At 50.0% G+C, this 19450-nt stretch overlaps 1 protein-coding gene across 9 annotated transcripts in view; it reads left to right on the top strand.

The window, feature by feature from the left end:
• The window catches only part of Fgfr1 (fibroblast growth factor receptor 1), a 55961-nt gene extending 40135 nt beyond the window's left edge, over positions 1-15826 (top strand). For 3 of the 9 annotated variants that reach the window (XM_038326196.2, XM_038326190.2, XM_038326194.2), the window contains 15 exons: positions 472-561; positions 812-984; positions 3833-3956; positions 5078-5268; positions 7344-7488; positions 9740-9942; positions 11170-11315; positions 11544-11665; positions 12094-12204; positions 12626-12816; positions 13420-13542; positions 13788-13858; positions 14191-14328; positions 14601-14706; positions 14802-15826. In XM_038326196.2, coding sequence (XP_038182124.1) covers positions 472-561; positions 812-984; positions 3833-3956; positions 5078-5268; positions 7344-7488; positions 9740-9942; positions 11170-11315; positions 11544-11665; positions 12094-12204; positions 12626-12816; positions 13420-13542; positions 13788-13858; positions 14191-14328; positions 14601-14706; positions 14802-14978 — 2111 coding nt within the window. In that variant the 3' untranslated portion in view covers positions 14979-15826. The remainder of the gene's footprint in view (positions 1-471; positions 562-811; positions 985-3832; positions 3957-5077; positions 5269-7343; positions 7489-9739; positions 9943-11169; positions 11316-11543; positions 11666-12093; positions 12205-12625; positions 12817-13419; positions 13543-13787; positions 13859-14190; positions 14329-14600; positions 14707-14801) is intronic. The other 6 variants (XM_038326195.2, XM_038326197.2, XM_042054956.1 and 3 more) reach the window with 3 other exon arrangements.
• Positions 15827-19450: the final 3624 nt, after the last annotated feature.

Below are 19450 nucleotides of genomic sequence, written 5' to 3'. Positions count from 1 at the left end.
CAGCAGTTCCTGCTCTTGACAGCAGGCTGTTCATCTTAGGGTTTTAGAAGTAGCTTCAAGGCCCAGAGTGTCTAGACCTCTATGGGTTTCTCAGTGGTTGATGTTCAAAGAATACCGATTCCTCAGCTGCTATTGTGGGTACCCAGGTGGTACTGTTAGCTGAAAGGCCTTGGTGTATAGGCTACAATTAAATAAATTGGGGAGGAGGGGGAAGTGCTGGCCTTGCTGGAGCTGTCCAGACTCTAGACAGAAGGCCTCTGCATTGGGACCAAGATGAGTACTGGAGCATGCAGTTCTTAAACAGAGACTGTCACTGAGAATAAATTTGGGGACATTGGGAGTCCTTATGGGATGGGTGGGTGTGTTGCCCGTAACTTCACTGAGCTGGTCCTGATGAGGCAACTTCTGTTTGATGACAGTCTAGAGATGCTCAGAAGTACCTCAGTGCCCACCTCCCCCTTCTTCTCACAGATGCGCTTCCCTCCTCGGAGGATGATGACGACGACGATGACTCCTCCTCAGAGGAGAAAGAAACAGACAACACCAAACCAAACCGTAGGCGTGAGACACTGTTTTCTACCTATTTACTGCCTTTGAGACATGGGATTTGAGACTTAGGGGAAAGGCCTGCCTAATTGGGAGGAGAGAAGCTCAGAGGGCCTGTGGGCCATGGTGCCCGACTCCTGCCTGTCTAGACGGCCCGAGGTATTGAGCAGAGAGAGGAGGTGCGTGTGATCCTGCTTGGGCCCTGGCTTCTAAGCCTGACCACTCCCGCTACCCTCATCTGTCCCCCTTGGCTTTTCCTGGACAGCTGTAGCTCCATACTGGACATCCCCAGAAAAAATGGAAAAGAAGCTGCATGCGGTGCCAGCTGCCAAGACGGTGAAGTTCAAATGCCCATCCAGCGGAACACCCAATCCCACTTTGCGTTGGTTGAAAAACGGCAAAGAGTTCAAACCTGACCACCGGATTGGAGGCTATAAGGTACGTACATATGTGTTCGTATCCAAAAAAAAATTCAGAAGAAGACATTGGACGGAGGGCTGGGATAGGAAACCCATATTAAATACCTTTATGATTTTGGTTTAACTGCCTTTGTGTGGGTGGGTGGGTGCGTTCTAGACAGGTTTTCTCTGTGTAGCCCTGGCTGTCTTAGAAGTCACTCTAGACCACATTGGCCTTGAACTCAGAGATCCCCATTTGCCTCTGCCTCCTGAGTGCTAAGATTAAAGGCATACCACCACTGCCTGACTTACTTCCCTTTTTAAAGGTGGGATTTTTTTAAAATTAATTTTTTTTAATATTTTATTTATTTATTATGTATACAATATTCTGTCTGCATGCATGCCTACAGGACAGAAGAGGGCACCAGACCTCATTACAGATGGTTGTGAGCCACCATGTGGTTGCTGGGAATTGAACTCAGGACCTTTGGAAGAGCAGGCAGTGCTCTTAACCTCTGAGCCATCTCTCCAGCCCTAAAATTAATTTTTTATATGTATCTATGATTGTTTCATCTGCATATATGTATGTGCACCAGATGTGTGCATAGTGCCTGCGAAGGACCGAAGAAAGTGTCAGATTCCCCTGGAACTGCAGTGTTGTGACATTATTATTATTATTATTATTATTATTATTATTATTATTATTATTATTATCATCTTAAAAAGAGGAAAACTTGGAGGAGTCAGTTTTCTCCTTCAGCTATGTGGGTCTTGAAGAACAGACTCAGGCATCAGGCTTGGTGGCAAGTCCTCTCTACCCATTGAGCCACCTCACCAGCCGTCATTAGTGCCTCTCTCCCTCCCTCCTTTCTGTCTTTGGTTTTTGAGGCAGGGTCTCTCTCCTTGACCTGGAACCCACTATGCAGGCTGCCCCCAAACTCACAGAGATCTATCTGCCTCTGCCTCCTAAGTGTTAGGATTAAAGAAATGTGTGTGCCACTCTACCTGGCCGTCTTTAAAGGACCTTTCTCAGGACAGATTACTGGAAATGAAATTATCAGATAAAAGCGTGTAGGTATCTTCTAAATTGTCAGGGCCTATAATCCACGCTTCCCTTTCCTTCCCTTCCCTTCCCTTGTCCTTCTGCACACTAAACATTGCATCACATCTTCAGCCCCCAAGCCCTAAAAGGGAAAACCAGTCACCTCCCCACAAGAGAACATTAGAATAATAAACTCGCTAGACTTCTGCCAAGAAATACAGCATGTGAAATTGTTGTGTGGCTTATTGACATCATTAGGCACTTACTATGCTGATAAGCTTCTTCCCGTCCTTCCAGGTCAAGTCCTTATCTATAGGAAGAACAGTTCAATGAGAATCTCTCCCTCAGAGATCTGAGTCTCTCCAAGGTTCCCGAATAGGTCTCATCTCCCCTAAACTCTCTTCTCATTTCTTCTTGACTCTTTGGAGACTGTTTCTTCCCCATATATCCCAAACTGGCCTGGAACACCCATTCCCCCTGTCTTAGCATCCTAAGTACCACCATGTATGGCTTCTCATTGCTCTTGTATTAAAAAAAAAGAGCAGAGGGAGGGGCTGGTTGGAGAGACAGCTTAGTGGTTAAGCATATACCACTCTTCCAGAGGACTGGAGTCTGGGTCCCAGCACCCACATCAGGCAACTCACAACCACTTCTAACTCCAGCTCCAGGGCTTCTGTGGCACCTACACTCATGTGTGCATATGCACGTACACATACACACATTTAAAAGTAGTGATAGATCTTTTTCTTTCTTTGTATTTATTATTATTATTTATTTGTGGGTTGTTTGTTTGATTGCTTGTTTTGAGCCAGGGTTTTTCTGAGTAGCCCTGGCTGTTCTGGAACTTGCTCTATGCAGATCAGCCATGAACTCAGAGATCACCCTGTTCTGCCTCCAGAATGCTAGGATTAAAGCTGGTGCACCGCCACTTCTAGTTGTTGTTGTTGTTGTTGTTGTTGTTCTTCTTCTTCTTCTTCTTCTTCTTCTTCTCCTCCTCCTCCTCCTCCTCCTCCTCCTCCTCTCCTCCTCTCCTCCTCTTCCTCCTCCTCCTCCTCTCCTCCTCCTCCTCCTCTTCCTCCTCCTCCTTTTAGAGAAAGGCTATGGGAAAGCTTTATCTTAACTTACCAAGTACTTACTGTTTGTAAGTTACTGTGCTTCAGCTAGGACAAGACAGCGTTCTGGCCTGTGAAGATTTTGTAGCCCAATAAGAAGGCAAATGGCAGAGGGCAGCTGGGATGAACAGCTGTTCAGTCGGTGCATTGGTAGATGGGCAGAAGGAAGGTTGAGCGCAGATCTGACCAGAGTCAACTGGAAGAAGAGATAGGGGTTTTTTGTTTTGTTTTGTTTGAATTGCATTTTCATTTGGTTTGTGTGCAAGCGGTGCTGTGCATATGGAGAGAGATCGCAGGACAATGTGCAGGAACTGGTTGTCTCTTTCTACCCTATGGGCCCTGTGAATTAAACTTGTCAGGCGTGGTGGGGAGTACCTTTGTCCCCTGATCCATCCTGCCAACCCTGAGGAGATAGCTTTGGAAACTCAGTGTCCAGAGTAGCAGGAAGGCCACATCAGGCCTCCGAAGGAGAGGAGAAGGGTCCCAGTGAATTTAGGAGAATTTGCCAAAGGCACATTCGTCCAGATCATGGCTGCTCCTGAGAGCTGCCGTGAAGGAAGGTGTCCAGTGTTAGTTTAGATGGCGTTGTGTGTACCAAGTGTGAATGGGCCAAGAACTAGTCCCTCTAGGCTTTGTTTTGGCTAACAGTGTGGCACCGGCCCCATGCTGCCTGTTCTCATCTGCGCCTTACCCCGGATGCTCAATAAAGCCCCTGGGTTGTGTCTGTCCTACAGGTTCGTTATGCCACCTGGAGCATCATAATGGACTCTGTGGTGCCCTCTGACAAGGGCAATTACACCTGCATCGTGGAGAACGAGTATGGCAGCATCAACCACACCTACCAGCTTGATGTTGTGGGTAAGAAGGCCAAGGCTAAGGGCAAGAGTCAGCTGGAGGGAAGGGCAACCGTGGAATCTGAAGCCCTAGGGATGGAATCTGGACATTTGGCATGAGACTTCCCTCCTTAAACCTCACTTTTCCCTCCCTCATTCCTTCTCCTTCTTCCTCTCCTCTCTTCCTTCCTTCCAATTTGAGGTACAAATCGGACTTCAAGTCCAGGCTGCTGTGGAACTCACTCTGTTGTTCAGCCTGACCTTGAACTCATGGTGATCCTCCTGCTCCAACCTTAAGTGCTGGGATTACAGGCTTGGGCCTGCCTTAAGCCTCACTTTTCATCTTTCTTTTATTTTATTCATCCATTCATTTATTTGGGGCAGGGTTTCTTTATGTATCCCTGGCTGTCCTGGAACTTGCCAAGTAGACCAGGCTTACCTTAAACTCACCTGAGATCTCTCTACCTGCCTGCCCTGCCTCTTGAGTGCTGGGATTAAAGGCATGCACTACCATTCCTGACATAGCTTGATGCAGTGCTGGGAACTGTGGCATAAGAGTAGCTTTTGCTTAATGAACACCACTAACATACCAGGGTCTTTCATTCACTCATGCCCTGAACTTTGTCCTTTGTGTCCTTACAGTAGAGACACAATCCGAGTAGCTATAGGCCACACGGAGGTGCAGAGGCCAAGTGAATCCCAAGCATGTCTCCTCGGTGGCATTTCAGAAGACAAGAACAATGTATTGTTTGTCTCAGGGCTGTGATTGTAGAGGTTGTGGGTCTTCTGTTCTGGGGACTGTGTGGGCCAGAGCCTCACAACCAACACCCACCTGTCTTGGCATTGAGGTAGTTCAGTAAGAAGATTGCAGTCTGGAAGATCCGGGGCAGTCCTAAGATACTGAAATCTGGGGAGGTGTCTCTCTTTAGATAAGAGATTTGGTTGTGCCTGAAAATATGGGTACAGGAGTGGAGGAAATGGCATCCCTTCCCTCAAATCAGGCTCAAGGGGCTGGAGTTTAGCATAGGCACTGGGAATGATGGAATGATGCTGGAGAACCAAGGTAGACCCTGTCTCTGCCAGCATCCCACCCAGGATCAGGCCATTGAAGGGTCTAACATGTCCATCCTCTTCCTTTCCCCGTAGAGCGATCCCCTCACCGGCCCATCCTTCAGGCAGGGTTACCTGCCAACAAGACAGTGGCCCTGGGCAGCAACGTGGAGTTCATGTGTAAGGTGTACAGCGACCCACAGCCTCACATCCAGTGGCTGAAGCACATTGAGGTGAACGGGAGTAAGATTGGCCCGGACAACCTGCCGTACGTCCAGATCCTGAAGGTAATCTTAGCCTCATTCTTGGCCAGTATGCTGGGAAGGTGACCAGGTGTCCCCTGGGGCTCAGCGCCTACTGGGATTGAGGCTCAGCGTGACCCACAAGGCGCGTACGCCATCTTAGTAGGGATCTAGCCACAGGCTGGTGACAGCAGAAGGTGGGGAGGAGCTGGGGACAGAGGGCGGGGTGAGTAATAATAGTTGCTGCTTTCTTAAGAACCTTGAGAGTGAGCCAGGGTCTCGGATCAGTTACCTAAGGAAGGCATTGAGACTCTTGCTTGCTGTGGCCTAACATCACAGCCTTCCAACAACAAGTGTTTCCCAGTATCAGCCCTGCTTGCTTCCTAAGTTACAATCGTTTGGCGCACAAGGTAAACGATAAGGGCGTTGCTCAAACATCTGAAAAAGTCAGTGCCCTTTATAAATTTTGAGGCTTTTGAGGAGTAATGGCATTTTCTTCCTTTTTCCTCTCACTCCCAGACTTTCATTGTCCCCGAATGCTCCATTATTCCAGGGAGGTAATTGGCTAAGTCTCCAGCGGATCTTGCGGCAGGAATAACCAGGGAATAACCAGAAGTTAGACTTCATCTTCCCTCCCCTGCCTTGGTTGTCCTAAAGATTTACTGGCTGTCCCTTTTCTTTGCCGCTGGTGCTGAGACTATTCTGGAAGACAGGGGGCCAGCTCTAGCTTTGGGCCTTGGAGATCTGTCTCTGATTACAAGTCCCCACCCTGGCCTGGTAGAGGAAGTTTTATACATACAGAATATTTGCTTTGGACCGTGACCCTTCCCCGCCCCTTCCTTCCTCTCGTTTCCCCCTTTTTTCCCCCCTTTTCTTCTTTGTTTCCCTTCCCCCTTCCCTTCTGTCCTACATCTAGCCCTTCCCTTTCCATCCACTCTTACTAGCAATTTCATTTGTCCCACTCAGAGGAGAAAGAAGATGGGAGGTCCCGGTGTCTCCCTTACCTTGGCTCCTTGGGCCTGACCGGAAGCTACCCCAGGAGCACAGTGTGGCCACATCTCAGTGTTTGCCCAACTGACTCGTGTGTCGTTGGTTTGTTCCAGCATTCGGGGATAAATAGCTCGGATGCGGAGGTGCTGACCCTGTTCAATGTGACAGAGGCCCAGAGCGGGGAATATGTGTGTAAGGTTTCCAATTATATTGGTGAAGCTAACCAGTCTGCGTGGCTCACTGTCACCAGACCTGTGGCAAAAGGTAATGTGGAGATGAACGGGACCCTATACCGGGTACTTGATTTAGGCCCCACACTGCTGGGGCAGGTTGGGAAGCCAGCACCAACTCCGCCTTTCTCCTACTATGTTCTAATGCCCAGAGCCATGGAAAAATCCCTGGCTTGGGAGGTTGGTTTGGTTTGGTACTGTGTTGGTTATCTATGGCTCCCTTTGTGCCTCATGTGTTGTATTCTTGTTCTCTCTCTCTCTCTCTCTCTCTCTCTCTCTCTCTCTCTCTCTCTCTCTCTCTCTCTCTCTCTCTCTCTCTCTCTCTCTCTCTCGTGTGTGTGTGTACTTATGCCCATCCATGCACTTATGGGATAGTCTTTTCTGTTAGGAATGATACTTTAGACTGAAGTTTTAAATGGTGGCAAAGAGAAGGGACCAGGGATTCTCTTTCAGACCTTTATCTGCAGATCGTGTGTGTGTGTGTGTGTGTGTGTGTGTGTGTGTGTGGTGGGGGAGACTGCCTTTCTTTCTCTGCCATCTGTCTGTCTGTACCCACTGACTCTCCTTACCTAAAACCAAACAGCCCCCCACCGGCCAGGCCCCATTTCTCCATGCTGCCCACCGCCCGCATGCTTGGCTGGGCCAGTGACTGCCAGCGTCTGGTGAAGGGTCATAACCAGCCGTCTTCTCCTCAGGTCTGCAGGAGTGCCTCCCTCAGGGCCTCACTCTTTTCCTCTAACAGGTCTCGCTGCCTGGTGGTTTCTGCCTTGTTGCAAAGGAGATGCTGGGGAGCATTTTCTTCCTCTGGTCTTGGTCCCCTTCTCTGTCCCCTCGGTGTCTCTGTCTCTCTGAGGTCTCATGTCCTGTGCTTGTCCATTTTGCTTCCGTTGTCTCTTCTAGACTGCTGGAGTTAATACCACCGACAAGGAAATGGAGGTGCTTCATTTACGAAATGTCTCCTTTGAGGATGCGGGGGAGTATACGTGCTTGGCGGGTAACTCTATCGGACTCTCCCATCACTCTGCATGGTTGACCGTTCTGGAAGGTATACACTGCACTGATCCTTTCCGTGTCCTGCTTTTGCCATGGGAGCAGCACATCCATTATAGGACCAGGGAGAGACAGGAAGGGATGACTCCCGTCCACTGTGTGCTCTTTTCTGCTCCGGCTTTGAGGCACATGCAGGGAGTTCCTGGATTTTCAGGAAGCCATGGGGTAGCCTCCCTGCCCATCTATATCTGGCCCTCTCCCTGGTCACTGTAATGCATGCTTGAGCTCTGGGTTTACCTTGCGACAGTGCTTTCCAGCAGAGGCTCCTTCCATCCTTGGGGATAGCATCTTCCTTCGTCCGCTTGGTACCGAGGTTTTGAATTACTGGGACTTCTTTAGCCGGTCCTAAGAGTGTCAGGAAGAAAAGCCCTGGACCTCTTCTCCATGAACACAGGTTCTTAGCCAACGGGAGCTTACCGCCTCCATTGGGTGCTGCTGGCCCACTCTCCATTCCGCTGCTCTTTGACTGGCATGCCTGGATAGCAGCAAACTTGAGCTACCTCGGGAAAGACCTGTCTTAGCCCAGTGGTGCCCATTTGACCTCTCTGACTCTTCCCTTCCCAAGTGGGGAGATATATGTCCCATGTACCAGCCAGGAAGGAAGGAGCCTGCAGCCTTGCTGGGTGGTGGGCTGGTGACACAGGACCAGTATGGTTTTGCATGCATGTGGCCTGCGTGCTGCTGTTCTGTGGCTGCTACCTTGCATTCCTTCTTTACTCCTCCCTTCCACCTTGCTTGCCCAGTAGCCCCACGCGCCACTGCTTGCAGAGAAGCATCTCGTTAGTAGTGTTCTCGCCCGTCTCTGTTGAGTCAATGCTTCCTGTGAGTCTTCATTTTCTGACACCAAGGGAAGAGACCAACAGCTCTTTCCCTGTCATCGACTCCGTTTCCTTGTTGGGCTGGGAGGACTCCCAGGGTGTCGCTTCCTCTTCGGCTGGCTAAGGTTTGAAAGGGAAGGACTGTAGGAAGAGATTCCAGCAGACAGACATTGTTTCTGCAGGGAAAGGACCAACGGCAAGTGGGGATGAGTGTGTGTCTTAGTCAGGGTTACTACTGCAGCGTTGAAACACCATGACCAGAAGCAGCTTGGGCAAAGGAAAGGGTTTATTCAGCTCACACTGCCATATCACACTTCATCATCAAAGGCAGTCAGGGCAGAAGCTTAAACAGGGCAGGAACCTGGAGGCAGGAGCTGATACAGAGGCCATGGAGGGGTGCTGCTTACTGGCTTGCTCTTCATGGCTTGCTCAGCCTGCTTTCTTAGAAAACCCAAGACCAACAGCTCAGGGTGGCACTGCCCACAGTGAACTGGGCCCTCCCCCATTAATCACTAATAAGAATGTGCCATGCAGGCGTGCCCACTGCCCACTTTTATGGAGGAATTTTCTCAGTTGAGCTTCCCTCCTTTCAGATGACTTTAGCTTGTGTCAAGTTGACATAAAGCTAGCCAGGACAGTATGAATTCTATTCATTTTTTTTCCTTTTTTTTTTTCCTTTTGATTTTTCGAGACAGGGTTTTACTGGGTAGTCCTGGCTGTCGTGGAGCTCACTCTATAGCCCAGGCTGGCCTCAAACTCCCAGAGATCCACCTACCTACCTTTGCCCTCTGAGTGCTGGGATTAAAGGCGTGCACCACCACCACCTAGCCTATGAGTGGATTTCTTAAGAACTTCCAAATACATGTTTTTTTCATCTGGAGACATTTAGACATTAAATTTCTTTTGCCTGTGTTTTAGCCGTTTGCAGGTCTGAATGAACAGAGGTAAAAGGTATTTAGAGACACAGGATGGCTACCATGGGCATTCATTTGTTCTCACTCTGAGTGCCACTCTAGGCCTTGTACTTTGAGGACTCCCTGACCCCTTGGGCATAACAGCCTGTCTCTATACGATAGATATATGTGCACAGCATTGAGGTTCTGCAGGAGTCTCTGGGTGCCCACTAGCCCAGTAGGGAGCTGCAAAGTGACTCTGGAGTCATTGAGTGTTGGATTTGCATGACAGCATAGTCTAGGCTTTATCCTCTATGGGTTTGAGTTTTAAAGATGTTTAAGGATGCCTCAGAGGTCCCAAGGTGTCTAGCCATTTTGATACCAGCATCCCAGCCTTTGCTGGGATTTGCCTGGATTCTCCCCGTTCCCTGCAAGTTCACAGGGGGAAAGGAGTAGGTGCTGGGTTTCTCGTGGGACATACCTCTCCTGGGCAAAGTACCCTTGATCTGCTGACACCCTCTCCACACTGACTCAGCCCTGGAAGAGAGGCCAGCCGTGATGACTTCGCCACTCTACCTGGAGATCATCATCTATTGCACCGGGGCCTTCCTTATCTCCTGTATGGTGGGCTCCGTCATCATCTACAAGATGAAGAGCGGCACCAAGAAGAGTGACTTCCACAGCCAGATGGCCGTGCACAAGCTGGCCAAGAGCATCCCTCTGCGCAGACAGGTAACAGAAAGTAGATGGGGGATTTGCACGCCCACCACTGCCTGTCGCCTCTTTCTGGGCCTCCAGGGCCTGCTCCCTTCCACTCCCAGCCCCCCGGCTGTTCCTCACCCACCACGTTGGACTTTGTTCTGACTTCTGAACCAGTCACATTGGGACATTCTAAACCATCTCTGGCTCCATGCCTGCCTCCCCTGTACCCCTCTATCACATGGAGGGAGGAAATGGGTCAAAAAGTGCAGGTGTGTGGACGAGTAACTGCGCCTCAGAACACTGCTGACCCAGAAAGGTGCCTTAAGGGCACCTCTCTGCCGAAATCTCGGTAGAGACCTCCAATTGCCGCGCACCGCGCCCCCGTGTCTGCGTTCGGTGTGCTGGCACCCAGCTCACGAGATTCGGGCAAGGGGCAGGAGGTTAAAATACACAGACAGAAAGACAGCAACACGGGTCATCCTTAAATTCCCCAAGAATGCCCCCTTTATTGTGTTCAGGGGCAGATTATATAGAGATAGCCACGCCCCAGCCAAACCCACCTGAAACCACTTTCCTGCTATCAGGAACTCCTGATGGTCTCGTGCTCAGAGCAGCTGTAGGCACTCAGATCAGGGGATTACAAGCAATTCAAGATCTGGGGTCTCACTGCTCCCAACACCTCTCCATAGTCTAAGGAAGAGTTTTTGCCAAGGGACAAGAAAAGACCTGTTGGACTAGAGAGATGGCTCAGAGGTTAAGGTTGTTCTTTCAGAGGTCCTGAGTTTAATTTCCAGCAGACATGGTGGCTCACAACTGTCTATAATGAGATCTGGTGCCTTCCTCTGTTGTGCAGGCATTAGATGCAGGCAGAACAAACACTATACATAGAAAATAAATAAATCTTATTTATTGTGATATTATAAGACCCTAAGTTGGAAGAGCTATATTTGGGGTGCTCGTTGAAGAGAGGAGTAAAATGATCACCTGTATAGCCCTGATCAGCCTGTAGACCAGGCTGGCCTCGAACTCAGAGACCTGCTTGCCTCTGCCTCCATGGGGTTAAAGGTGTGTGCCACACTGCCCGCGTGCTGGGATTCAGAAAGACTTTTTGATGGTAGAAATTACTCAGTCATATAGAAGCAAATCTGTGCTACGGCAAAAAAAAAAAAAAAAAAAAAAAAAAAACTGGGGATTTGGAAGGGAGTCTGTGCTACCCCTTCCTGCTCGCCTTGCTAGAAGGGTGACCCCACTCTTTTCTTACAGGTGTCAGCAGACTCCAGTGCCTCCATGAACTCTGGGGTTCTCCTGGTTCGGCCTTCACGACTCTCCTCCAGTGGGACCCCCATGTTAGCTGGAGTCTCAGAGTATGAGCTTCCTGAAGACCCCCGCTGGGAGCTGCCGAGAGACAGGTAAGGGCTGTGGCTTTCGACCGAGGACCCCACACTTGCCCTCGCTGTAGGAATTGTGTGTGCTGAGGCCTTGTAGGTAGCGAAAGTACAGACGTACACGAGCTGCCTCTAGAAATAGCCGTTCCCCGCTCTTAGCTGGGTGAAGTGCCAGGAGAAAGGGGGCTGAACTGCCCTATGCAAGTCTGACCTTTACCAGCCCTGACCGTCACTCTCTGTTTCTGCCTCAAGACTGGTCTTAGGCAAACCTCTTGGAGAGGGCTGCTTTGGGCAAGTGGTATTGGCAGAGGCCATCGGGCTGGATAAGGACAAACCCAACCGCGTGACCAAAGTGGCTGTGAAGATGCTGAAGTGTGAGTGACATCCCTGTTTCCTGCCACGGTAGTGTCTTTCCTTTCTCAGCAAACTAGGTCTGGACCAAATAGAATGCATCGTATAATGCTCTCATTGCTCACACCTGCTCCACTGCCTGCGGGGCTAATCTGGGACTAGAGGGGGACAACACACCCCAAGTCTTTAAATCTTACCTTGCTTCTTAATGTCGACGTGGGTTCAGGTGTTCATCTTAGTCCTATAACTGGCTTTTTTTTCTTTTCTCGTGGCCTCTCCAGCCACATTCAGTGTCACATGGTAGTGATGACTCCCGGATGGGAAATGGGAGGCGAGAAGCAAGTCCTAGAGGAAAGGGGTCCCTCCAGGATCTGCTCCCCGCCCCCCACACCCCCAGCCCTTAGCTGTTCTTCCCACCTCCCTCACACCACTCTCTGGTTTGTATGTGAAGCCGACGCAACAGAGAAGGACCTGTCAGATCTGATCTCGGAGATGGAGATGATGAAAATGATCGGGAAACACAAGAATATCATCAATCTGCTGGGGGCGTGCACACAGGACGGTAGGCAGCTCCCGGGTCAGCTCTGGGCTCCAGGGCATCAGCTGAGAAACTGGCTTAGCAGGGAGTTTAATGTGTTTCTCAGGGGCTGGGCTGGCCCGACTGGCAGCCATCCAGGAATTCTTACTGACACCTAGATTCAGTGTGTGAATAGGAACGCGGGTGTTATTGGCGTCTATAATCGGGTTCTTGCCCTCGGCTTTGCTTGGGAACTTTCTGGACTCCACTAGCAAGAATTCTTTTTCAGACTTTCTATGCGGAGGATGGCTTTCCCTGCGCCCCAACCGGAGGAGGCAGGAAAGGGAGTTTAGATGAGGCGTGGGACACAAGCAGGCTGTAACACAAGAAGGACAGGCTTCCGTGAGGTGTAGCTGCACTTGCTGACCCCTTGCCTGACCTGTGGCCTCTGTCTTTGTGCGCTCAGGGCCTCTTTATGTCATCGTGGAATATGCCTCCAAAGGCAACCTTCGGGAGTATCTGCAGGCCCGGAGGCCTCCTGGGCTGGAATATTGCTACAACCCCAGTCATAACCCTGAGGAACAGCTGTCCTCCAAAGATCTGGTATCCTGTGCCTATCAGGTGGCCCGAGGCATGGAGTATCTTGCCTCTAAGAAGGTAGGAAGCCTGATTGTGCCCCTCCCCCCTACAAAAGCAGGGTGGGACTGAAGCCACTTAGTGCTCCATCTGTGACTGCACAGTCCTTGCTGGCCTTGAGCTCATCTTCTGTGTCAGTCAGTCGCTCTGGTGCGGGGATGCTAACGTTGCTAATGCGCACTACCGTACCCGGCTCCAGCTTACGACTGTTAATCCGTTAAGAGTTGGGTTCACAAAGCCTGGCCCCTTGTGTTTCATTAGGTTCTCAGAGAACCTGAGTTGGGAAAGCCCTACACACACACACACACACACCCCTCCACAGACTGAGCGTGGGCCTACACATTCTGTTTTGGGGGTACAATTCCCAAAGCTAGAGGTTGGGATCAAGAGAGAAGGGCATAAAGGAGAGCTTGCTAAGGTGTTGAGAGGACTACTGCTGAAGGTGTCTGGAGTTAAAGACTGTTTAGGGGGGTTGTCTAGAGAGTATGGGGGTGTCTAGAGGGTGTGATGGGGGTGTGGGCAGTCCTGTGAGGTAAAGGAGCGCCAGAGTAGAGGGGGCTAGGTGACTGTGTGGCGAAGCATGGTTCAAGGCTGTCACCCCCTCTTGTCCTTCCGTCTGTTTAGTGCATACACCGAGACCTGGCTGCTAGGAATGTCCTGGTGACAGAGGACAATGTAATGAAGATCGCAGACTTTGGCCTAGCCCGAGACATTCACCATATTGACTACTATAAAAAAACCACCAATGTAAGTTGGCATCGCCTGGACCCCACGCTGCCAGGCTTTTGCTGTACTTACGTGGGGTTGTGTGATCTAAGAAAAGGGGCTGTAGGGTGGGCTGAAGATGTGCCCTCCGTGCCCTGGGCCCCACCTGTCCATGCCCTGCTTCCCCCGCCTGCCACCTCTCCCCCCACCATCCATCATTGTCAATGCACCCCGTGAGTCCTCTGTGTGTCATTCCCCCTACCCCACGTACACACCGCTGCTTGCAGGGCCGGCTGCCTGTGAAATGGATGGCACCTGAGGCATTGTTTGACCGGATCTACACCCACCAGAGTGACGTGTAAGTTTGAAATACACAATTGCGTGGGATGTGTTGGAAAAGCATACTAGCGGTCCTGCGTCTCTAGACTGATGAGACTCTCCATCATTGAGAGTTGGGGGGGGCATTGTCTTGTCCCATAAACAACGTGTTCCAGCTTTCTTTGCATTGCCCTTACTGCCCCCCCCCCCCGTCTCCTGTGCCCTGCCCCCTGAACTCAAGGCCTGTGTTGGGGCAGGAGAGGTTCAAGGTGAGCACCTGCTATGCTGACTTCTCAGGAAGACATGGGAAGGGACCCCTAGGGCAGCCTAGCCCAGTGCCGTGAGTCACAGTGGCACCGTGCTCTCCTGTAGGTGGTCTTTTGGGGTACTCTTATGGGAAATCTTCACTCTGGGCGGCTCCCCATACCCTGGTGTGCCTGTGGAAGAACTCTTCAAGCTGCTGAAGGAGGGTCACCGGATGGACAAGCCCACTAACTGTACCAATGAGCTGTAAGCATGAATTGGGGGAAGGCTGGGGGAGGGGCTGTTGGTAGTCAGCGCTGTTTGAGTCCACTGTTGGCGAGCTGGGTTGGATGTTGGAGCAGATAAGGTTCTTTAGGTAGTGGCTCATGGGAGGTTCCTGAGGTCCTCAGGCTCTGAAGGAAGTGGGAGCATGGTGGGCAGGTGATGGGAGTTGTCATTATGAGGGAGTAGCACCCCCCCCTCCCGGTCATCCCTCTCTGCTGTTGTCTTCCCTCTCTGACCTCCCCATCCTGCGTCAGGTACATGATGATGCGGGATTGCTGGCACGCAGTGCCCTCTCAGAGGCCCACTTTCAAACAGCTGGTGGAAGACCTGGACCGCATTGTGGCCTTGACCTCCAACCAGGTAGAGCTGGACCTTGGGACATCATCACGTAGGCACCTAAGGGGACACTGCCATGGGAAGGTTTGTGTGCCACCAACCCTTTCCTCCCGTCATAGGAGTATCTGGACCTGTCAATGCCGCTGGACCAGTATTCTCCCAGCTTTCCCGACACGCGGAGTTCTACCTGCTCTTCAGGGGAGGACTCTGTCTTCTCTCATGAGCCGTTACCCGAAGAACCCTGTCTGCCCCGACACCCGACCCAGCTTGCCAATGGTGGACTCAAACGGCGCTGACTGCCAACCCTCCCTGGCCTTTCCCCAGTTCCGTCATCACCTGTGTTCCTCATCTGTAGTCCCCTGCTGGACACGCTGCCTTTCCCTTCTCCCTTGCTGCTGGCAAGAGCCAGTGTGTAACTGAGGCCTTCCTGTGTGGCCTATCCCATCACCCCCCAAGAGCTCTCCACCTCTTCTCAACCTGCTGTGTGGGAGAGGAGCCAAGAGGCAGGTACCAGCCGGTAGCCGCTTCCTCCTTCCTAGGTGTTGGACCAAGACACACCCTGCTGCTTGGCGCTCCTTGGAGGCCTGGGGAGAAGCAAGTGGAACTGTCTGCGAGCAAGAGCTCACTGAGTCTTCTGGTTGACCCACTAGCCTTGGGGCTTCTGAAGCAGTGGGGTTTGTTTCTGTTCAGGCCTTCACTGAAAGCAACCTCTGCCCCAGATGGGTGGTACCAGTGGCTTCTTAATTCCAATACTAATTTGCTTTGCTGACCAAATACCTGGTACTGGAAGACAGTGAGGCAGAGATTGGGAGCAGTGATGTGGCCCTGGGGCTGAGCCCTAGACTCGGGGCTTTGTACATAGCTATGAAGAAAACACAAAGTGTATAAATCTGAGTATATATTTACATGTCTTTTTAAAAGGGTCATTACTAGAGATTTACCCATTGGGTGAGATGCTCCTGGTGGCTGGGAGGCATCCGTTGCTATATATTAAAAACAAAAAACAACAAAAAAACAACAAAAAAAGGAAAATGTTTTTTAAAAGGTCATATATTTTTTGCTACTTTTGCTGTTTTATTTTTTTAAATTATGTTTTAAACCTATTTTCAGTTTAGGTCCCTCAATAAAAATTGCTGCTGCTTCATTTTTATCCTGGGCGTGTGAAAAGGGAGCAGATGCCCCCTGAAAAGGAGGGAGACAGGGACTAAGGGGCCATGAGCTGTTGGTACTGTGTGCTTTCTGTATTTCCCTGTGACCTCCCAGCCAACCCTTCTATCTCGGATGCTTTGGAAAAGGCGGGGATAAGAAGACCAAAGTACTGAGGGCAGAGAGCCGAGACTACGAGCTTGTTTCCTCCGACCATAGATTGTTTCCTAAGAGGGGGATGATACCAGCCAACAGGTAGAGCAAACAAACTAACGGTACAGAAACTCACCCCCAAACCCTGTGTGGGTAGAAGAATTGTCACCCAAAGCTAGTCTTGTCCTTCCCAGTCTACTCTCTATTTTTCTCTCCCATACAATCCTCCTGTTCCTGAGTCCCTGTTGCTAGGTTGTATTTGTCGGGACTGTCCCTGATCTTGGCTTCCTTATAGTTTTTTGTTTTTGTTTTTTTTTCTGTACAAACTCCACCCATCCCTCAGGAAAGGGAAACAAAATCTCTTTGGTTTGGGTCAGCTTGGTGACTTACTCCTGCCACCTGCTGGTGGCTTTTGTCCTCTTCAAGTGGTTCCTTGGCACCTTATTCAGACCGGCGGTACGCTATCCTTAGTGATCATTGCTGGATCACTGCTGAATGCAAACCCGTTCAGTATACTTTCATCCTGTAGTAGGGCTGCTTCTTTAAATACATTCTGAGCGGGGCAGTTTGGTAGCTGTGGTTTTGGTCGTCATCATAGAGTTCTTATCATTGTTTCTCTCTGTAAACATGTAACTGTCAGAATATTACAAGTGGGTTTTTTTTTGGGTGGGGGTAAATGCAGAAAGAAGGCGTAATTCAGCAAAGGGGGCCAGGGAATAAATTTCAGCTCAAACTCATTTTCCTTGTTAAAATAGTAAGCATAATTTCTGCCTCGGCTCTATTTGACTCAATGTTCTGTGACTGGGTGGGAGAATCTACAAAGGGCTTTTGGATGACTCAAGGAAAGGTGCTAGGAGCTATAAGCACTGAGGTCCTTGCTGTTACTATTCAAATTGCCCACAAATATCCCCCGAGGCAGGGATGGCTATCAAATAAAAGATAGTGAAATTGACCTGAGAGAAAATGAAATGGCTATTTTACTTCGATGACCAGATTGAGTCTCCTGGGAAAGGGAACCCAGCTTGTATAATGAAGATGTGCCGTCAAAGAATTGCATCTGTCTGGTTTCCCAAGGGTTAAAATATGGCCAAGGCGTCAATCAATACTGCCTTTCCATCTTTTCTAATTGCCACAGGCTAGAGATCATCAGTCCCTTGGCTCTGCTAATGTAATATATTGATTTCAGGTAAGTAAGATTGAACACAGATGAAGTAGGAAACCTGCCTTAATGGTAATGAAGTCTCTCTGTTTATCAGCTGCCGCTGGGTGGAGCCAGCAAGCTATACACTCTCTCTCCCTACCTCCCATCCCCCATACACACAGTATTAGGTCATAGGCCAGTGTGTTCTGAAGTAATAGACCTACCTGCCAATGGGAACCTTTGACCTGGGTTTAGCATTCTAAAGCTCTGGACGTGACCAATATGGTGTGTGCAGAATTAGACCTGATACAAGTGCAAAGTGATACTATTAAATGCCACCAACAACTATTATGGCAGAATTCTGCGTAGATGTAAGCCGTGGCTAATGTCACTCCTGGTGTGTGTTAGAGAGAGGGCCTAAAATTATACCCAGTGAGATTATAAAATGGTGGAATCAAGGAACCTACATCTGCAGGAGGGCAGAGAAGAGCGAGGGAGAAAAAAGAAGTCTTTGAAGCAATATGGCCTGGCCTTCCAGCCACTCGGCTTGTGGAAACCAAGACGACCAGCCAGAGCCCTGAGGTTGGCTGGTCTTGGTGGCACACACCTTTAATCCCAGCACTCAGGAGGGCAGAAGCAAGCCAATCTGAGTTCATAGGCCAGCCTGGTCTACATTGTGAGTTCGAGTCCTGCTAAGAATGCACAGTGAGACCCTGTCTAAAAGAAAATTAAACAAGAACACTGAAGTTATGAAGGGCTCTGGAACCCAATTCCTCATTGGACATGTGACAACCTTCAGAATCGTCTGCTCCCCAGACGCATGCGTGGTCTGTGAAAATGCATTTAAAGGCCGTGCTGCCAGCCAGTGAGTGCTGGAGCTGGCCAGCCAGTGATGTGCTGGAGCTGCCAGCCAGTGATGTGCTGGAGCTGGCCCTCAGGGCTGGTTATGTGCTTAGCATTGGAATTGTCCATGGGGATGGCCTGCCATCCTTGGGATCTGCAACTGTGGTTACTAATCAGTGGCCGTGCTGCCAGCCAGTGACGTGCTGGAGCTGGCCCTCAGAGGCTGGTTATGTGCTTCTTAGCATTGGAATTGTCCATGGGGATGGCGGACCATCCCCGGGATCTGCAACTGTGGTTACTAATCAGTGGCCAGGGCACTACCAATGAGGGTTCAGCCTGGAGTGGCCACGTACCCCAAATGCTGTAAACAGAAATGCTGGTATCATCTGTGAAAATGGGTAGAGAGAAATGTCGAGCATCTTACTAGCCTAGAAGGTAGCAAAAACAGGTAAAGCTACATAGTAAATTCCTGGCCAGTTTGGGCTACATGAAACTGTCTTAAAACAAAACAAACAAAATGCCCAGGTGGCACAAGCCTTAATCCCATCACTTGGGAGGTAGAGGCAGGCGAATCGCTGAGATCTAGGTCAGCCTGGTCTACAGAGAGAGTTTCAGGCAGCCAGGGTCACACAGAGAAAACTTGTCTCGAAAACCAAAACAAAAAACCCACAAATGAAACAGCAAAATGACAAGAGAGCAGACCTGGTAGTGCATGCCTTTAATATCAGAACTTGAGGGCAGAGGCTGCTGGATCTCTTAAGTTCAAGGCCAGCCTACTCTACATAGCAAGTTCTAGGCCAACCAAAGTGAGACCAAAAACAAAAAGCAAAACCGGGCGGGGGGGGGGACCCACCATGACTAGGTTTAACTTCCCATTTTGCCTGTTGAGAGGCAACTACACATGAGTTGGCATTTCTTACTTACTTGATCTCAGGCTGTGCTCCCCTCTGAGTTTCAATTCCATAGTAAGCAACCCTAGCTTTACTGTGCAAAGGCTGAAATGAAATGCCTTTCCCTTTTCACCTCTCCACAACCAAAGGAAGATGCTCTTGATTGGCTGCTTATCAATCAAAAACCCTAAGCCTAAATACCTGACTTACTGCTTGTTACCAAGAAGCAAAGGGACTGTATCAGAGCTTACTACCAGCCTCTGACAGGCTGATCAGAAAAAAAACATCCAACACAAATGGTTAAGATTAATTATGTGCTAGAATAGTGTCCGCCTCCCAGATTCCTGCAGCCTCTGTGGACATAGGATGGGGATGTCTGGGTGTCTGTCTTGTTTGTTGTTTGATTGGTTTGGTTTTTTTTTCCCCCCAAGATAGGGTCTTACTATGTAGCTCTGGCTGTCCTGGAACTCACTCTGTAGACCAGGCTGGATGGACTTACTCACAGAGATCTGCCTGCCTCTGCTTCCCCAGTGCTGGGATTAAAGATGTGTGGCACCACCGTCCGGCTGGCTCATATTTTTCTTTAAGATTTATT

This window comes from Arvicola amphibius, chromosome 4 (genome assembly GCF_903992535.2).
Source record: "Arvicola amphibius chromosome 4, mArvAmp1.2, whole genome shotgun sequence".
Lineage (NCBI taxonomy): Eukaryota > Metazoa > Chordata > Mammalia > Rodentia > Cricetidae > Arvicola > Arvicola amphibius.
This window is presented reverse-complemented; position numbering and strand designations above follow the sequence as displayed.